Source organism: Colletotrichum acutatum, assembly GCF_030867785.1.
Source record: "Colletotrichum acutatum strain CBS 112980 chromosome Unknown BDZ83scaffold_104, whole genome shotgun sequence".
Classification (NCBI taxonomy): Eukaryota; Fungi; Ascomycota; class Sordariomycetes; order Glomerellales; family Glomerellaceae; genus Colletotrichum; species Colletotrichum acutatum.
Window position 1 is genome coordinate 71,201 of NW_026849098.1, and position 16,439 is coordinate 87,639.

General features: G+C 50.2%; 7 protein-coding genes across 7 annotated transcripts; 5 read left to right on the top strand and 2 right to left on the bottom strand.

The window, feature by feature from the left end:
- The first annotated feature begins 1,126 nt into the window (after positions 1-1,126).
- On the top strand, positions 1,127-3,425 carry BDZ83DRAFT_633290 (uncharacterized protein). Its single transcript, XM_060509022.1, has 7 exons — positions 1,127-1,505; positions 1,560-1,692; positions 1,763-2,024; positions 2,083-2,514; positions 2,582-2,688; positions 2,742-2,841; positions 2,914-3,425. Exons 1-7 carry the CDS (start codon positions 1,390-1,392, stop codon positions 3,087-3,089), a joined length of 1,326 nt encoding a protein of 441 aa, XP_060361080.1. The 5' UTR covers positions 1,127-1,389; the 3' UTR covers positions 3,090-3,425.
- A 9-nt stretch (positions 3,426-3,434) lies between these two features.
- Positions 3,435-5,004, bottom strand: BDZ83DRAFT_743601 (uncharacterized protein; the record flags this gene model as incomplete). Its single annotated transcript, XM_060513141.1, has 3 exons — positions 4,292-5,004; positions 4,014-4,230; positions 3,435-3,952 (listed from the first exon to the last, which is right to left on the bottom strand). Exons 1-3 carry the CDS (start codon positions 4,613-4,615, stop codon positions 3,435-3,437), a joined length of 1,059 nt encoding a protein of 352 aa, XP_060361081.1. The 5' UTR covers positions 4,616-5,004.
- Positions 5,005-6,748: 1,744 nt separating this feature from the next.
- Positions 6,749-7,345, top strand: BDZ83DRAFT_586223 (uncharacterized protein; the record flags this gene model as incomplete). The annotated part of the gene is made up of 1 exon (XM_060505925.1): positions 6,749-7,345. A coding segment is annotated over one exon (597 nt), but the record flags the coding sequence as incomplete, so codon positions are not given.
- Positions 7,341-8,563, top strand: BDZ83DRAFT_633298 (uncharacterized protein). Its single transcript, XM_060509023.1, has 4 exons — positions 7,341-7,934; positions 7,989-8,062; positions 8,114-8,233; positions 8,305-8,563. The coding sequence occupies exons 1-4, from the start codon at positions 7,506-7,508 to the stop codon at positions 8,354-8,356; spliced, it is 675 nt and encodes a 224-aa protein (XP_060361083.1). The 5' UTR covers positions 7,341-7,505; the 3' UTR covers positions 8,357-8,563.
- A 239-nt stretch (positions 8,564-8,802) lies between these two features.
- Positions 8,803-10,726, bottom strand: BDZ83DRAFT_706857 (pantothenate transporter; the record flags this gene model as incomplete). Its single annotated transcript, XM_060511533.1, has 7 exons — positions 10,480-10,726; positions 10,157-10,427; positions 9,858-10,089; positions 9,714-9,802; positions 9,423-9,645; positions 9,055-9,357; positions 8,803-8,978 (listed from the first exon to the last, which is right to left on the bottom strand). The coding sequence occupies exons 1-7, from the start codon at positions 10,647-10,649 to the stop codon at positions 8,803-8,805; spliced, it is 1,464 nt and encodes a 487-aa protein (XP_060361084.1). The 5' UTR covers positions 10,650-10,726.
- Positions 10,727-11,295: 569 nt separating this feature from the next.
- Positions 11,296-12,510, top strand: BDZ83DRAFT_722429 (uncharacterized protein; the record flags this gene model as incomplete). The annotated part of the gene is made up of 4 exons (XM_060512473.1): positions 11,296-11,358; positions 11,407-11,795; positions 11,849-11,923; positions 11,979-12,510. 4 exons carry the CDS (start codon positions 11,296-11,298, stop codon positions 12,508-12,510), a joined length of 1,059 nt encoding a protein of 352 aa, XP_060361085.1.
- A 2,066-nt stretch (positions 12,511-14,576) lies between these two features.
- BDZ83DRAFT_586152 (uncharacterized protein) lies at positions 14,577-16,036 on the top strand (the record flags this gene model as incomplete). The annotated part of the gene is made up of 5 exons (XM_060505920.1): positions 14,577-14,723; positions 14,792-14,896; positions 14,961-15,343; positions 15,398-15,462; positions 15,522-16,036. The coding sequence occupies 5 exons, from the start codon at positions 14,577-14,579 to the stop codon at positions 16,034-16,036; spliced, it is 1,215 nt and encodes a 404-aa protein (XP_060361086.1).
- Between the last annotated feature and the right edge of the window lie 403 nt (positions 16,037-16,439).

A 16,439-nucleotide genomic window follows, 5' to 3' on the forward strand; every position in this document is an offset into this window, starting at 1 on the left:
AATCAATTGGCCACTTCGGCTAGATTCATCTCAAAGTTGGCTTGGCGAGCGTAATGTGAACCTTGACAGCGCACTGGCACCTTATTATCTACGAATATAGAACCGGGCGTGGGTCGCGGATCGGTCCAGTTGCCGATAATCCACCACTCATTGGAGTTGGCTTGCCATTTGCTCTTCGGTCTGGCAGGAAGTTCCACTCCGTCACCATCAGTCATCTCCGTGGCGCTCCGTGGCTCTACAGTGTTAGTAATTTCATCGTGACATTTCGGTCCGAGTTCTTCTAGACTTCTGTACGTCATCTCAGTAAGTACCTTGTCACAGTATATCGTGCTACTACTCCGAATCGTGTTAGGTGGGTTATTTGAGTCTGCAAAGATATGAATCAATGTCATTAAGATGTCGAAACTGACCACTACAGTATGAGCGGCGGGATACGCATCGAATTCAGGATGTTGCAGACCACAAGTGTCCAGTATGTGTATTCTTGTGATCCACCGATGCTGCATATTTATCTTCACCGCCCTGTTTCGTAGCAACTGCGTTATAGTCACTACATGAGCCTTAGCAGTACGTCTCTTACACCGGGCAAGTGCTAATCGAAAAGACTTCAATAGCTCGATACATGCCATCTTCAGAGACGCCAATGATGATGAAATGAGTAGCCAAATCGCCAACCTAGGGTTCGAGTACATCTGTAGGTTTAGTGGAGAGCCAGTGATCTGTGTAGAGATCCAGAAGTCAAAGCTGCATAATCGAGTTTCACGTGTTAGTCGAAGTCTGAGCGCAATGAGATGACAGCCATCTCGTGCGTTGATGCTGCACGCCTTGGACCGGTATATGCTTAATTCGTGTGTAACTGACTCAAATGATAAACACCTAAATCATCGGCAATTAAAAAAGGTTCCTACTGATGGACCTCATTGGGTGTTCTTCAGAAATAACATAATAACGTTTGAGATTTTACAGGATCTTGAACTTTAGTGATATTTCCAGCTTCGAAAGCAACGAGGCTGAAGTGACGCCCGAGGTCGCGGACTACTCCGTGTCGGCTCCATGAAAAGCGGGGTTATTATTACTGGGCCTTCGGCCTACGGGTAGCTCCTTTAGAACATGCGACAAGATCCAAGAGGGTAACCTTTCCCTCTCCGCACCGCCACATCCTAGCCCGAAAGAGGAAATGTAATCCGCCAAACTCCGCGTACATTTTCCTACGCGAAGTCCACATCTCTACGAATAGCCGTACATGTATCCGTAACCATCCGTACTATCGTAGCAACCCCTGGTCCGGACGCCTGTCTGAGTAAGTACAGCTTGATGACTTTGGTCCATCTCTGCTCGAGCACGACGACATCAACTGGCCTCAAGACAGCATCGCGGGCATGTTGAGGGATGTCTGAGCATGATTCGCCCGGCGAGATATGGAAGAGTCCTCTGCCGTCGCTCCTAGACATCAGCGTTGCGAGGCGGGCTGGCCAAAGAGGCCTGGATGAAGACACAGTCACAAAGTTAGTCTTACGCGTTACGTTGTGTTCAAGCTTTTGTTGACGCAAATGATGCAGAGACACTCAGGATGACTCTTTCCAATCTATCTCAATTGCCCCGTCGTTGAGTCAACATGGTGTCGGAAGACCATTCGAAGACAGGGAAAAAGCGAGGTTATTCATGCACTACATTCATGATCTCTCTACATGGGTGAGTAATCGCCCTGAAAGTACATGTACACAGACACGGTCATCGAGAGCTAATGTTGAAAATTATGCAGGTAGACGTGAGCGACAAGCGTCGACATTTCGGAACAGAAGTGCCCAAAAGAGCATGTCATTCACCCCTGCTTGCATACGCGATCATAGCATTGGCATCTCGAAGCCTCTGCTCCATCAAAGGAACAGATGACTCCAAACCTTCTACCTATTACAGCCACGCCTTGCAAATCTTGATCCCGATCCTGGGCAGCTCTACAGAGGCCCTTAACGAAGAAGTTCTGGCGGCGATCGTAATATTGAGACAATACGAAGAAATGACTGGTGAGAGTTGCCAACTTTGGTTGCGATTGTCTTTTGAAAACTGACTTTGTTTCTCAAGATACTGACTTTGGCGTTCATTTATCCGGCAGCTCTAAGCTTCTCAACTCCATGTTCAGCCTTGCCAGCAAAGGTGGACTGGGGGAAGCAGCAAGCTGGATCGTATTGCGCCAGGACTATTGGGTTGCTCTGGTCAAATCTCAGCCTCTGAGCATCAACTTGGATAGCTACAAAGGTTCTAGCTCGTTCGTCGTTTCCGATCCCGAGTGCCTCGCCAACCGTGCCGTCTTTCTGTGCGCGCAAGCTTGCGCATACGCCTTCCAACCCACCATGGTCAGAGACCTCGATCGATGGAATAAACTCAACCAGGAGCTGGGAAACTGGCTCGTCTCTAATCCTTGGCACGCAGATCCTCTTTGGGTAGACCCGCCGCATGATACAAGTGCCAATGGATCTGCTTTTCCAACGGTGTGGATGACGCACCCTGCGCATGGTGAGACTCAACATTGCACGAACATCGGTCTTCTATCCTTAGGGAAGCTAACAATTTGCGCACACAGTGGTGGGATACCAGCATTACAGTCTTGCGCGAATGATCTTACATATTTTCAACCCATACCTTAGCAAACCGAGTCTTGATACCTTTAGGCGGAGGAGGGAATCAGAGGTAAGTTCTTGACCTGGGCGCCGTCAACGTACGATCCGACTAACATCGCTCAGCAAGCAGTTCTGGACAACTTCCGTCTCCTTCTAGGCCTCGCGATTAGCAATCCGCTGGTAGTAAACGCTAGTTTCACAGCTGCCCATGCATTGAGAGCTTGTAATCGCCCCCGCCTGATCCTGACACGAATGAGCATACAACTGACTATTGCGTCCGTGTTCGCATTTACAGGTGGTATATATCTCACGGACCCCAAAGAGCAACGCGAAAGCCTAGATTTGCTCGACAAAATACATCAACGGACTGGATGGCGCACGAAGGATTTGGAGGAGCAACTGAACTCTCAATGGTCACAAGATAGTTGCAATAGTGCCTTTGGGCATCTTTTTGCAGAGGCTCGGAACTGATAAAAACTGAAAGTCACCTCGGCTTTGCTTGTCTCTATCACATTTTTCCGCAGAGAAGAAGCTTAGAGCCAATGTCTAGGACAGACGTTAGGTTTCGGCAGGGTCAATGCTGCCTGCAGGCTATGCCTGCTTCCTGGCAAGGAATCATCATCTATAAATCAAACCCTAGCGCTTAGTCTACCTTTGTTCGAAGTTTGTGCGTATGGATCTACATGTCCTTTTGTATGAAGTAGTTGTACGGGGGTGAGCAGACTGGTACAGCATCTTCAGTAGACAGGAACTGAGTAAATACTTTCTATTTCATTAAGCAAGAGAGAACTTTCTATCTGTCCCCCATAACATTGTCTACAACTTTGCCTGCTTGTCAAGGCGCCGGCCAATCTCGTCAAAGTACAACTTCTTGCCTGACTCCAGTGCCTCTTGCAGGTAAGACCCAATCTGGACAGCCTTGACAGCGTTGGTCAACTTGAGAGGCAACTTGGTGTTGTCCAGTGCAGCGGCGGTGAATTCGTTAGCCTCCTGGACAAAGGCATACTCGAACCGACCGTAGTAGTGGGCGGGAACCTCCCTTGTGATACCCTGGGGTCCGTAGTAATTTACAAAGTTGGCTTGGGGGTTGCCATTGACTGTGAGCTTGCCGCCGGTGCCAATGAGCTCTGTGGTATCCTCTTGTCCGTGCGCCATCATACGCGAGTTGTAGAAGTAGGCGATCTTGCCGCCCCAGAACTCAACGATGCCGACGGCATTGTCGCAGTCGCCGTGCTCCTTGAGCTCGGGAGAAACAGCTGTGATGCCAGATGCTGAAACCGACTTGACTTGGGAGTCCTCGCCAAAGAACCACAGTGACAGGTCAATATCGTGGACTGTATTTGGTTTTTAGAATAAGCAGCCAATTACGCTTGGATGATCGGGAAGGGTACTGACCACTCATGTCAACAAAACAGCCACCGTTCAGGGCTGCATACTTGACAAAGAAGCCACTGGGATCATGCTTGTCACATGTTTGAGATCTGATAACGGAAGGTCTGCCGATCAAGCCCGTCTCAATCTTCTCAAAGGCGTCTCTATATGATGAGTCGAAACGGCGGGAGAAGCCGCACATGACCTTGAGATGAGGCTTGTGCTGCGCAGCAGTGACGACCTCCATAGACTGTGTAGTGTAAGTAATGAGTCTGCAAGATTGATGGTTGGAAGCTACTGACCTTGGCGAGGTCGAGAGAGATGGGCTTCTCGCAAAGGACATGAAGATCCTTGTTGATTGCCTTGATAGCTTGATCGGCATGCACCTTGGTAACGGTGGCAATGACGACGGCTTGGAGGCCCTCGTGAGTGAGCATCTCATCGTAGTCGGTGTAGAGAGTGACTCCGTGAGGCTCCAACTCCTGTCGTGCCCAAACAAGCTCATTCTCATCCGGGGTGAAGGCAGCAACAAGCTGCGCGCGGGGAGTGCGGTGCAGGAAGTTGATGGCATGACGCTTGCCCATACGGCCGAGGCCAGACGCCGCGATTCTGAGTTTCTGGACCATTTTTGTGTATGTGATTCGTGGATAGACCGAAAGGTTTGCTTAGGCGCTTTTGGAGGGGTATGAATGCAGGTGAATCAACAAGGTGGGTGGAAAAAGAAGACTGGCATGCTGGAATCATCTGGCGGACCAGGCACGAGCTCCTCATCTTATATATGCGAGCAAGACACTGGCATGCACGAATATGGAGCTTCTAAAGTGATCTCCTGAACAAGACGTACTCACGATGATACTGAATACGGTTGGAACTTCCTTCCTACCGGTGTTCTGCGGCATTCGGGAAACTGATAGCGCAAGATGCCATGGCTAGAGGCTGAAGCTGTTGCAAACAACATCGAGAAAGGTTGGTTGAATAGGCCAATCACGACCGCCAATTCGTCTGAGCAGTTGTCAGACAACGGAAAGCCTTACTCTTCATGACCAAAATGGCAAAATTTGCGCGCGCCGTGGCGATCCCGAGCGCGGGGAAGCGGGTCCGGGGCAGAGGCCGAGTCAGTGGATCATTTTTTGGGGGTTTCGCTCATGTTTTACTCTTCTAATTGAATGTGGCAATGCTTTCCGCGACGGCCTGTTGATAGATTTGGTTCCAGAAATCCGGAGACTTTTTGAATTCGCACTACCCCAGACAGATATGAGATCACGATCAACTCAAGCAGGTACCAGTTCCCAGCAGATGCCAGAGGAGTTTCTTCGCAACATGTGGCGGCAAAGCTTCGTTGGGGTTTGAGGCTATCCGCAAGGCGGAAACAACAAGATTAAATGAGGATACCCATGCCGCCCATGTCATCTACAAATTCAGCTTACGGTTCTGATTGCGCCTTCTTCGTAAATCTACTATGACCTCAATTGCGATTGTCTACCAACCCAGAGGACTACATAAGCTCAAACCCAGTTCAGTACCAGACGCCTACCGGCATGCAATATGCACGAGACTATTATCGTAACATATAGCCCCAATGACTTTGACGCGCCATCGGCGACATTCGGCGTTCTTACCGCACGTCTCCAATTATTGTCCCCGCACGGAAACTCCTCCTTAGTTCGGTAGACTTGGATAAAACCGCGCGAAAGGCCCCGGTCCCTCGCCCATACAATGGTGTGCACATTGGCTGCATCCCACACCAGCCGCCAGTTCCCGTTCACCTTTCCCCCACAAACATGCTGCTCGCCTTCTGTTGTCTCACCTAAGCCATCTGCCGCCGTCGAAGAGGAATCGCCGCCCTGTAGTGCAGGTAAGAATCAGTCGCTGTTTTCTTGCCTGAAATGCCCACACCGGGAACCGTTAGAAGGCCAGGATGCGAAAGCTGTCGCTCAAGGTATGTTACTTGGACCTATTTGCTCAAATCATCATCCATTTGTAATTTATTCGTCCCTTGCTTTGGCAGAAAGGGCAGCCAATGCCACGGCCTCTCGGATAGGTTCGCGGAACCCGCGGGGATGGCATCCATTTCCCTGGGCCGCAGAACCCCTCGCTCCTAGCCCGAGACCGAGAACGGATCGATCTACCGCGAGGCCCCGGACAGTTCACTAATCTGATTTTGTACTGCCTTCCCCAGACATATCAAATGTGAGTGCGGGGGTGGATCTACCCCCTTCAACAGTGGGAGTAGTGATGGTATTCCGTTCCAATAGCTGACTTATTCATATAGGCGATAAAGGAGCCCCTTGCGGGCAGTGTGTTCGGAAAGGCAGGGCTTGTGTCCGTGGTACCAAGCTCAAGTTCAGACACATTACCGTGCCAAGGTGAATTGCTTATTCCCATTCTCTCTTATTTGTTGTTCCCCCAACCCAAAGGCACGCATCTGACTGCTTCCAACCTACAGTGACACCGATGGTAATCGAGGGGAGGCCCAATATGAGTTCTCAGATACGCAAAAGTGGTGCCGGGTGTCAGGGAAGAGGATACGCTTCATCGACGAGACTGCCGATATAAACAGCCTCCACAACGATGGATTCGACTCCGACGACGAAGACTTCATCTCGATCGAAGATCATCCCCCGAGTCCACCAGCACCACCACCGCGACGGACTAAGAAAAGACAAGATGCATTCATCAAGCCGTCATCGACCAATCGTCCAAGCCGAAACTCGGACGCCGCTGCCAACGAAACTGGCCAGAGTCCTTTGCCCATCGAGAAAGGCCAGCCGTACCCCTTGACGAAGCTGCCCGCCCTACACCCTCATCCTGCCTTCCGAAGCCCATCGTCAGGCCACTTGGAGTCAGACGATGCGCCGCGGTCCTTCTCACCAGTGCCTCGAAGCGCCATCAGCGAAATTGGTAGCGGGAGCCACTGCGATGACCCTAGCTTGCCCGAGCCGCGTCGATCCTTCAGTTCCGCCAACTTTCCGTTAGAAGACCGTCGTGAGGCAGACTTAGTTCGCCACTTCAGGGAGTTTATCGCGGCCTCGTTTGACTATGGCGACCCGCACAATCGGATCTCGGTTCTCCTTCTGCAGCATGCTGCTCTAAGCCCCGTGCTGCTCAATGCTGTCTTAGCTGTCGCGGCAAAGTCAAAAGATGAGGGCGACAGCCTGAATTTCTTTGATAAACCTGCAGAGCGATACTATGATATGACTATGGAGCTTCTGCAGCCTGCCTTGGATGACGCTGTTTCTGAGGTCGATGAGGCACACATTGCTGCCGCCGTTCTGCTCAGGCTTTATGAGAATATCTATAGTACGTCCTCCCACTGCCCAAGGCTATGGTTACATTGCCTCTCGCGTGGAACTTGAGTACCTGGCAAAGAATTTGTGACATCAAGCCATTTACTCTGTCTCGCTGACTTTCGTGATAGTCACACCGTTGTGTCAAAAGACACCCGAAACCCCGATATGGAGGTTCCTCTCCACGCACATCAAGACTCCCGAACACGGTACTCTCCTAGAGGCAGCAATGTGGGCCTGGATACGTATTGAAATCTTTCGGTCTGTCATGCGAAATGAAAAGTTAGACCTCGAAATAGAGCATGTCGACTTCGATCGCTCCCTCCAACCAGCGGACGACGACATCTGGGCATGGCGGATGTGCCTCCACACCGTCGACGTACTCAACTACTGCTATGGGGGAAACAAGCCCCGCGAGACCTACGATCAGCTGGTATCCTACGCCGCAAAGTGGATGAGGTCAGTTCCAGAGTCGTTCACACCGGTTTTAGTACAAGCCCCGTTGCGTGGTAGCCTCTTTCCAGAGATATTTCTATTGAACGACTCTGTCGTAATGGGGCTTCTATTCTATCACATCAACCGCATTCTCTTAACGATACATAATCCCGATGCGCAACGCTTGGCCAAAGTATCTAAACAAGCAGCCCGGTCGATCAATGTAAGTCTCTATTACTTGGGGGCCGCAGTTTCTCTGCTCACATATGTGTTGCAGAAAGAGATCTTTACCGACGTGAAAATTCTTGCCGGCATGGCAGACTCAATTAGCCCATGCAACCCGGCTCATATGTAGGTTGATGAACTCTCGGGATATTTGGATCATCACTCATTCATCAACAGATCGGCCTGCATGGCCATAGTCTTGGCGGGCGACCGTTTCACCATCAGAGAAGAGCAAGAAGTCCTCTACGAGTTGCTATCAAATACTGCGGATGACTTCAGCTGGGATGTGTCATTGATGTAAGAACGCCCGTCCCCTTTGCCAGTCTTACCCTTGGAACTTATGACAGGCTGCTGACATCTTGAGGTAGACTGGCTCACTTAAAGAAGTCATGGAATTGGCCTGAAGACATGCTCGTATAGCTCGCTTCTAGCACATCTTCAGGTCATGCCCTCAAGCTTGTACACAAAACTTTATTATCCTGTATCAGAAGCAACATCAGCCGCGATTTCTTCGTCGTATCCCACTGGCCGCTTTCTTTGTGGTCTGGCGAATGTCCAATGGTATACGTTCTTGAAATTGTCAACCAGGCCGAATAGATGCCTACGACCATAGGTAGCGCACCGCCCATTGCCAACCATCATATATCCCATCTTGAACCTTGTGCAACTTGCAAGATCTTGGACAGTCTGGTGAGCGGTTTTGGATCTACTTCGATCTGAGTGATGTATCCACATTTGTGACGGTTCCATATCGGCTCTCGAAACCACTCCGGGCGGGCCCCAAAGCAGCATCGCTACGTCTCTCTGACGTGAGCTGATCATTTTCAGATTGCTGCTCGACCTCGTAAAGCTGTGGGTTGCGTTTCCTACTTGAACGTTAATGCTTTTCTTATGGTTTCATTTCCAAGAATTCGAACCCACAAGTCCCGTTTGTACAGAAAGTCAAGCAGATACATGCCCCCAACGGCAAGCCCGCCGAAGAGAATGAGTATCTGGTACCCATACCTGTACTTGGGGGCGTCATATGTTGGAAATAACACAACTTCAGGAGTTCATTAGCAATTAGAACATCCGAGACTTGCAAGATGAAAAGCATCCCCGCATGATATTAGACTAACCGGGCATCCAAGCACTGAAGGTGTAGGTAAAGATGTTGCCCGTAGCGACCAGCAGTTGTCGGAGATTTGCATTGGATTGCGTGATCTCGTGCCCATAGCTGATGACAATTGGCTGAGCCGCACCGCCGGTATAGCTTAAATAGAAGGCCGCAAACAAAGCCGCCTTAGGAACGTTCCATATTGACAGCATGATGTTCGACACAAGCACCATTACCTGTACGAATATCACCGTCATTACTCGACTACCCGTGACATCTGAAAGCCAGCCCATAGCAAACGCTGCGACTATCTGTATGGCGTTCCCTGAAAATAGGTAAGGTCTCAGCACTCTTCACGTCGAAGCTGACTGCAGTCGTTGTTAGACAAACCTATCGTCGGGAGGATGTTCGTCTTGACGACGCTATAACCCTCCGACTTGAGAAAGAGGTTGAAATACCCGGTACCGGACCCAGCTTCAGCTACCATGAGGTACGGAAGTATGAAAGCCCAAAGTTGCCATGAGGTGTATATCTCCTTGATGGCCTTCAGGGTTAACTTCGATGGTGATATGCGACCCATAGCTTTGATGCGCTCCATGCCATATTCACGGTCCTGTTGGTATCGGTCAGCCTGCATTGTACGTCCGGCTCACTAGCTTAATGCAGGAGATGGGCTCTTACTTCTTTCTGAAGGTAGAAAGCTCTGGTGTTGTGTGGTAAATCAGGAAGCGCAAAGAATCCATACAAAGCGATCGGTATCGAGATGACGCCTATGAATGATCAATACCGGCTCCACATCGCCTTGAAGTTGTGCCGATTACTGACCATCCATGATGAAGAGCCACCTCCAGCCAGACAGCCCAGCTGTCCCATTCATACCAGTGAAAAGCCCTGCCTGGAGGTATCCACTGAACATACCAGCAATCGCAGCTGTCTGCTCAAACAAAGCCATACGCTTGGCGAGTTGAGACTTGCCATACCAACTCCCCAGTATGCTAGCGAAACCTGGGAAGGAACATGACTCGAGAAGCCCTATGAAAAAGCGCAAAGCGTACAGCTAAAGATACTTGGTCAGCAATGTTCTACTTTAACGCCTCTGAGAGCGACAGAGACTGTGAACATACCGTCTCCACATTCCTGGCACTCGCCATGATCATTGTCAAGGCAGACCACCCGAGTTCACACGCCGGTATCCAAATCGACGGACGTACATACTTTAACTGGATCATCTGCGCTGGAATAGTACCCAAGATAATACCGATGTTGAAGTATGTATTCAGGAGATTTCTCTCATTGCCATAAAGATCAAGCTCTTCCTGCATGCCGCTGACGAAGGCATTACTGTAGTTATTCTGATCGAGGTACTTGATGAAATAACCGAGAAGCACGTAAGAGCTATTGCCATGGTCAGTTAGAACAGGATAAAGTTAGTAAGAGCCCGACTCACAAGAGGAAGGTGTCCAACTTCCGAACATATTTACGCTCTCGTGGGTCATCACCCCAGATCTTTCGTGAGATGTTTGAGAGTACCCTCCATCTACCAACCTCGCTAGATGCGAGTTGGACCTCAGGGTCTGTAGACACCTCAAAATCCTGCTTTCTGCCGTCACTGGTCATGTTTTCAAATGGTAAGTGAACAAACTGCTAAGCTGATTGAAGTGTGAAGACCATCTGCGTCCCTCATCATGTGCAGTTCATATAGCGTACCCCGTTTCTACTTGGAGCACGCCATTGCTTCTGATGATGATGATCCTCTATCATCTTCTGAAGTACCCTTTTGTACTCAGTGCAGCAAGAATTTTCAGAAACTGCCCGATGCAAGCAACACAAAAAACATAAGGCATGCCGGCAAGTGCATCCTTGCCAGGGTCTCCGGCGACAAGCAAGGCATTTGAATTTCGCAATCAGGAAAGAGGAGAACTACCTTACATCCAATTTTTTTTACCGAGAGCTTCAATGCTGTTGATGTCGGTAGTATTGTCGCGAAAGATAAGATGCAGATATGATACGGAATTGTCGACCAATGTGAGGGCGCAGATGTCATGACGAATTCCCAAGGATGATGTCGCAACAAGGAGGATAAGATCGCGTGCTAGCATGTACAACCTCAAACACGGAAATAAGCACCCGGCCATTTCTATATCAGGATGGGCGGCTCTGATGTGATCAAGGCATCCAGAGTGCTTGGATTGTTTAGATTGTTTACCGGATTAAGTTACCAATAACGTTCATCGCAATGGCGACAGAAGTAAGCACAGAGGTCATGGAAGAGCCCCAAACAATTCAGCTTCGGGCAGAAACATCTATCAACTACGATAGGGAGAGCGTAAGAATACATAACACTTTCTAATAGACAGGTTCTGATCGATTTTAGTACAAGTATGAAAGCTACCTGCCACATTTCGTGCCCAGAACTCAGCCTCCGTTAGAAGAGTTCCAACATGATGATGTCGGTTTGAGGGCTGATTCAACTAAGAAGAATCTGCTGGGAGCAATTCAGGTCAGCCATGAGGAAGTCACACCAGCGATCGGTACTGAGGTCCATGGAATCCAACTTAGTCAACTGAGCTCTGTCCAACTTGATGAGCTGGCACTTCTCGCAGCCGAGCGGAGCGTGGTGATTTTTCGAGACCAAGACTTCGTAGATATCGGACCTGAGAAGCAGAAAGCCTACGGACGACACTTCGGACCACTGCATGTCCATCAGATGGGCGGTCAGATCAAGGACTACCCAGAACTACTCCCTGTGTACCGCGACTTCACGTAGGTTCACCGCGATGACTGAAGCAGAGACGGACAATTGACAGACAATGCAGGGCAGGTGCTGTCGATAACGAGATCAAAGACAATGTCTCCAGCGTGAAGTGGCACGGCGACATGAGTTATGAGATGTAAGTCCGCTGCCAATAATCACACGTCATCGAACTGGAACCTGACAACATACAGTAACGGGATGGGTACGACGACCTTCTTGCCTCTTAGCACTCCGTCATCTGGAGGGGATACTCTTTACCTCTCCACGACAGCAGCCTACTACGCTCTCTCAGAAACTTACCGTACGTTGCTTCACAGCTTGAAGGCTGTTCACTCTGGCTTTTCTCAAGCTTCGGTGAACGGCCACCGCGACCGGTACATCCGGGAACCCATTGAAACCATCCATCCAGTCGTGAGAACTCACCCCGTCACTAAGAAGCTTTCTCTCTACGTCAATCGGCTGTACACGAAACAAATTGTCGGTATGAAGCAGAAAGAGAGTGCCGCCTTGCTAGGATTCTTGTTTGACCATATCGAAAAAGGCCAGGACTGGCACCTGCGGGTTCATTGGAGGCCGGGGACGGTGGTGGTCTACGACAACAGGAACACTCAGCACCCTGCGCTACGAGACTTTAGGGTCGAAGAGGGGACAACTAGGCGGCATATGTTGAGGATTACACCGCAAGCGGAGAGGCCCTACTTTGACCAGCTACACAGCTCTTAGTGATAGCCCTGTCGCATATAGCCATGGTAGTTTTGTCGTCTATTGACGCCTATCCCAATGTTTCAACCCCGCTACGTGTTTGAAGGAAATGCTAGATCCTTAAAGCATGCTAGCCTGCCAAGAAACAGCAGTTCCCGCTGCATGCAGGTGTAAAGCTCGCCAGGCCTTCCTCCACATTGTCGAGGTTTCCACGGGACACACCATCGTCCCTGCTCTTCCCGATTAAACAAGGCGACAGGATGAGAACCGTGAGATGCTGGAGACGACGCTTGGATGTTCCATTCAACCGTGCATGTGAATCTGGTCCACAGTCTGTCACGTAAGGGGTTATTTCCGGACCCCTTCCAGACCCATCCTGCAAACAAACTATCGCCAGCCCCGTCATCCGTCCGTCATCCGTGTACCTGGATCCTGGTAGCAGGAGATCCACAGGCGTCACCCAAGAGCCGTCTAGATGTCTTGTTCCCTGGCTTGTGCACACGGCAAAGAATCTGCCGACGAACTCATGTCGGGAGGATACCGCAGCGACGAAGCGGCCGGAAGCCAAGACGCTCTAGCGAGTGTGCCATTGACCATTCAGCCCTTTGACTTGATCCTTCGAGCCTATGATTTCCTTCAAGAACAATAATAGGGAGTCTGAGGTAAATGTCTCACATGTTGAATCACAAGCCGGAACAGGAAAGCAAAATCGCTGGAGTAATATGCTCACAACGTCCTGAATTAGGGTGCGTAGCTGCTAATGTCAAAGAGGAGGCTGGCGTTGAAATGCTGGAGAAGTTTGCACTTGTGGCGCCCTAGAAAAGGACGTGAAGGTTGTCTCGGTTCCCCTGGGCTGTTAATTAAAGCCGTCGTATTCCTGTTCATAGCCACACTGTTTTATGTCTCGCAGTAGTGCCTCGTGCAAGGCATTAGAGTTGTAGCTACCGAACTTTCAATCTGACAAGTGACAGATATTGTCGTTTGGCATCTTGAGGCGACTGGGCATTCGATTAACATGTGCAAGAAGGGGCCTGAGAGGCCATGACTGTGTTGCATCGCGGCACTTCCGGATCATGACCCGGCACACATCCCCGGGCCGATCTCCCTTGCCAAGGGGGTATGAATCGGAGGTATCCCGACCACAAAAACCATCTTTTTAACAAAGTCAGGTTTGATGCCGCTGACCTAATGGAATTACTCATGTCTCATGAAGCCAGAGGGCTACTGAGTTTGTTTCAAGGATTGTCCTCAGAGGCTTAGCCACTGGCTCGATCGGCAGTAGCGAGACAGCAAGTGAAAAGCCGCTAGACGACAAGCTAGACGTACGCGAGATGCCTTGCACGGCCACCATTTCCGACGTGGCGTGTCGGAACGGTGATAGATCTGTTCTAGCGCTCCTTCGAGAAAGCAAGCCACAGTTATCCCACTGGTCAGCCTCCTCGTCCGTTCACCGGAGCCCGTGTCCTAAGAAGGACTGGTGGCAGACGCTCTAGAGCTTGACTTAACGCGGATGAGGCATTCCTCCCGCCGCCGTCCCGAGTCCGTCGCCGGATCTGGATATTGTCTTCAAGGCAAAGCTTTCCAAAGGCTCGGAGCTGGCTGCTCGTTTGTGTCGACTTACCTCATCGCAAATGATCCCCCAAAATCAAATGTCCTTTGAAGCTAGGAGAGCTCCGGTGGGGTCAAGACAGATACTTTCCCTTCTTTTGAGTCTTCAATGAGGGACGGACGGCGCATGCCGAGCTCTCCGGACGCACGACCCGACGCCGTCGACTGAAGGCTTCAGATTGAGCTCTGAAGATGGAAACGCGACACAACAAGACCCATCTACCCCTGGCGTTAGCGCCCGGTGCACAGGAACGACGGTGTCTTGTGATTTCTGCGGTCCGTATCCTTCTTTTCATTTTCGTACTTGTTTAAGGATGGGGATTATAAAGAATCGTACGACCTTTGCCTGCCTCCCCCCTCCCTCCCCACGAACCCCATAAACCTTGCATCTCTTCAAGTGGGAACTGGGAGGGCCTGCTCCAAAGAAAGGACCCCTGGCAGACATTCCAACCTGAGATCTACGAGTCAACATGGCACCCATGATTGAGAACCGCGGACCCGAGCTCCTGGCCGTCAACATCTTCTTCGTCTCGGCGGCGGTGTTGGCCACTGCGTTGCGATGCTACGTCCGGGCTGGCCTGGTCAAGGCTTTTGGAACGGATGACTGGCTCATGGTCATGGCTCTGGTATGCATTACTTGACTTGCATGATGATAGTGTATACAGACAGGAAGACATGACTAACTCCATCAAAGGCCTTCTTTATATGCTACTCAACCTTCTCGATACTAGGTGTCCACTATGGGACCGGAAGGCACTTCGCGGATATCGAAGATGACCATATCACCAAAGCGCTCGAGGTCAGCAACTATTCCAAGGCGATACATTTCCACTTGTAACAAGTGTACTGACACAACCTCATAGTGCTGGTGGTTCTGCTACCTCTTTTACTCCCTCAGCATGATCGTCTCGAAGATGTCTATCGGGTTCTTTCTCTTACGAATTACCACCCGACGACTACACAGCTGGATCATTTACATGGCTATGATGTTCACTGTTCTAGCCGGAGTCGTCTTCTTCTTCGTGACGCTGTTCCAGTGCCACCCGATCTCATTCTTCTGGAACAAGAGTCAGCCGGGAACCTGTATCGATGTCAACATTGTTATTGCATTGGCATACTTGTACAGTGCCTTCAGTGTCATATCCGACTTGACATTCGCCATTCTCCCAGCCTTTTTAGTTTGGAACCTCCAACTGCGAAAGAAGACGAAGTTTGCTTTGATTCCATTGTTGATCATGGGTTGCGTGTGAGTACAATCAAACCTTATCGGCAACATGAACGAAGCTGACCATCGTACTAGTGCCAGCTCAGCTGTCTTGGTTCGCTTTGGATATCTCATGGGCCTTAAAGACGCCGATTTCCTCTGTGGGTCTACCATTTCAAGTTGTCTCTTTCTAGGGACAAATCAATTAACTTTCATCAAGGGTCCACCCTCGACATCGCCATCTGGTCATCCGTAGAACAAGGCCTAGCAATCACCGCCGGCAGCCTCGCAACGCTTCGACCCCTTCTCAAAGCCATTGGCTACAAATTAGGAATGACTTCAAACCCATCCCCGCACCGCGTTACCGACGACGCAACTCGCCGACCATCGGCCTTCGCAGCCACAACCTTTGCCAAGTCCAGCGACGGTCCGCCGCAGTCCGGGCACGAAGATATCTACAGCATGTCGTACTTTCCTTGTAAATGCTGCGGCACCTTCAAGTGTCAAAAGAGGCAGAGTGAGGCGACTTCTGGGAAGAGGAGGTCGAGCATGGGCTTCTCAGTGAGAGCAAGCAAATGTGATGCTGGTACGTTGTCGCACATCAAAAGCGTTAGTGAGAATGGGAGTGAGGAAGAGTTGACTTATGGAGGAAGGCCGACGAGGGAGGCTTCGCATGACAATGAGAGGGTTGTGCCGCAGAGCTTTCTCATTGTCGACGAGCAGAAGGACTCGTGAATTTGATTTATCCGACATGACGGCCACAAATTTTAGTAAAAGCATAATACCCTGTTTGAGTAATACCAAAGCAATGATGAGTACTTCTTTATCGTATCATCTTACAACTCCATAAAGCGCAAGGGGGTCAGTTCATCCTATCGCTGTCAGCTACAGGCCCGTCAGTTTCGATGTTCATAGCTGAAGAATAAATAGACCGCTCAATCTACGATTGGAGGTACGATGCCCCTCATGATTGCGGGGTAATAGCGGGGTCGGCAAGCTACAAATGCGCGCTCACAGTGAAAGCTCATGTGCTTCACCCAACTATATAACCAGGAGGGGCTATCGATGATTTTGCACCAGGATGAAAGCAGAGATCATGGCAGATGACGCAAAACATCGTGTTGTCTTTGTGTTGCCT

Coding starts and splice junctions, on each gene's coding strand:
- BDZ83DRAFT_633290 (XM_060509022.1), top strand. CDS start 1,390: ATGTCTGAGCATGATTCGCCCGGCGAGATATGGAAGAGTCCTCTGCCG. Junction 2,025..2,082: donor ACAATACGAAGAAATGACTG/GTGAGAGTTGCC, acceptor TTGTTTCTCAAG/ATACTGACTTTGGCGTTCAT. Junction 2,689..2,741: donor GGCGGAGGAGGGAATCAGAG/GTAAGTTCTTGA, acceptor AACATCGCTCAG/CAAGCAGTTCTGGACAACTT.
- BDZ83DRAFT_633298 (XM_060509023.1), top strand. CDS start 7,506: ATGTGGGCCTGGATACGTATTGAAATCTTTCGGTCTGTCATGCGAAAT. Junction 7,935..7,988: donor AAGCAGCCCGGTCGATCAAT/GTAAGTCTCTAT, acceptor TATGTGTTGCAG/AAAGAGATCTTTACCGACGT. Junction 8,234..8,304: donor AGCTGGGATGTGTCATTGAT/GTAAGAACGCCC, acceptor ATCTTGAGGTAG/ACTGGCTCACTTAAAGAAGT.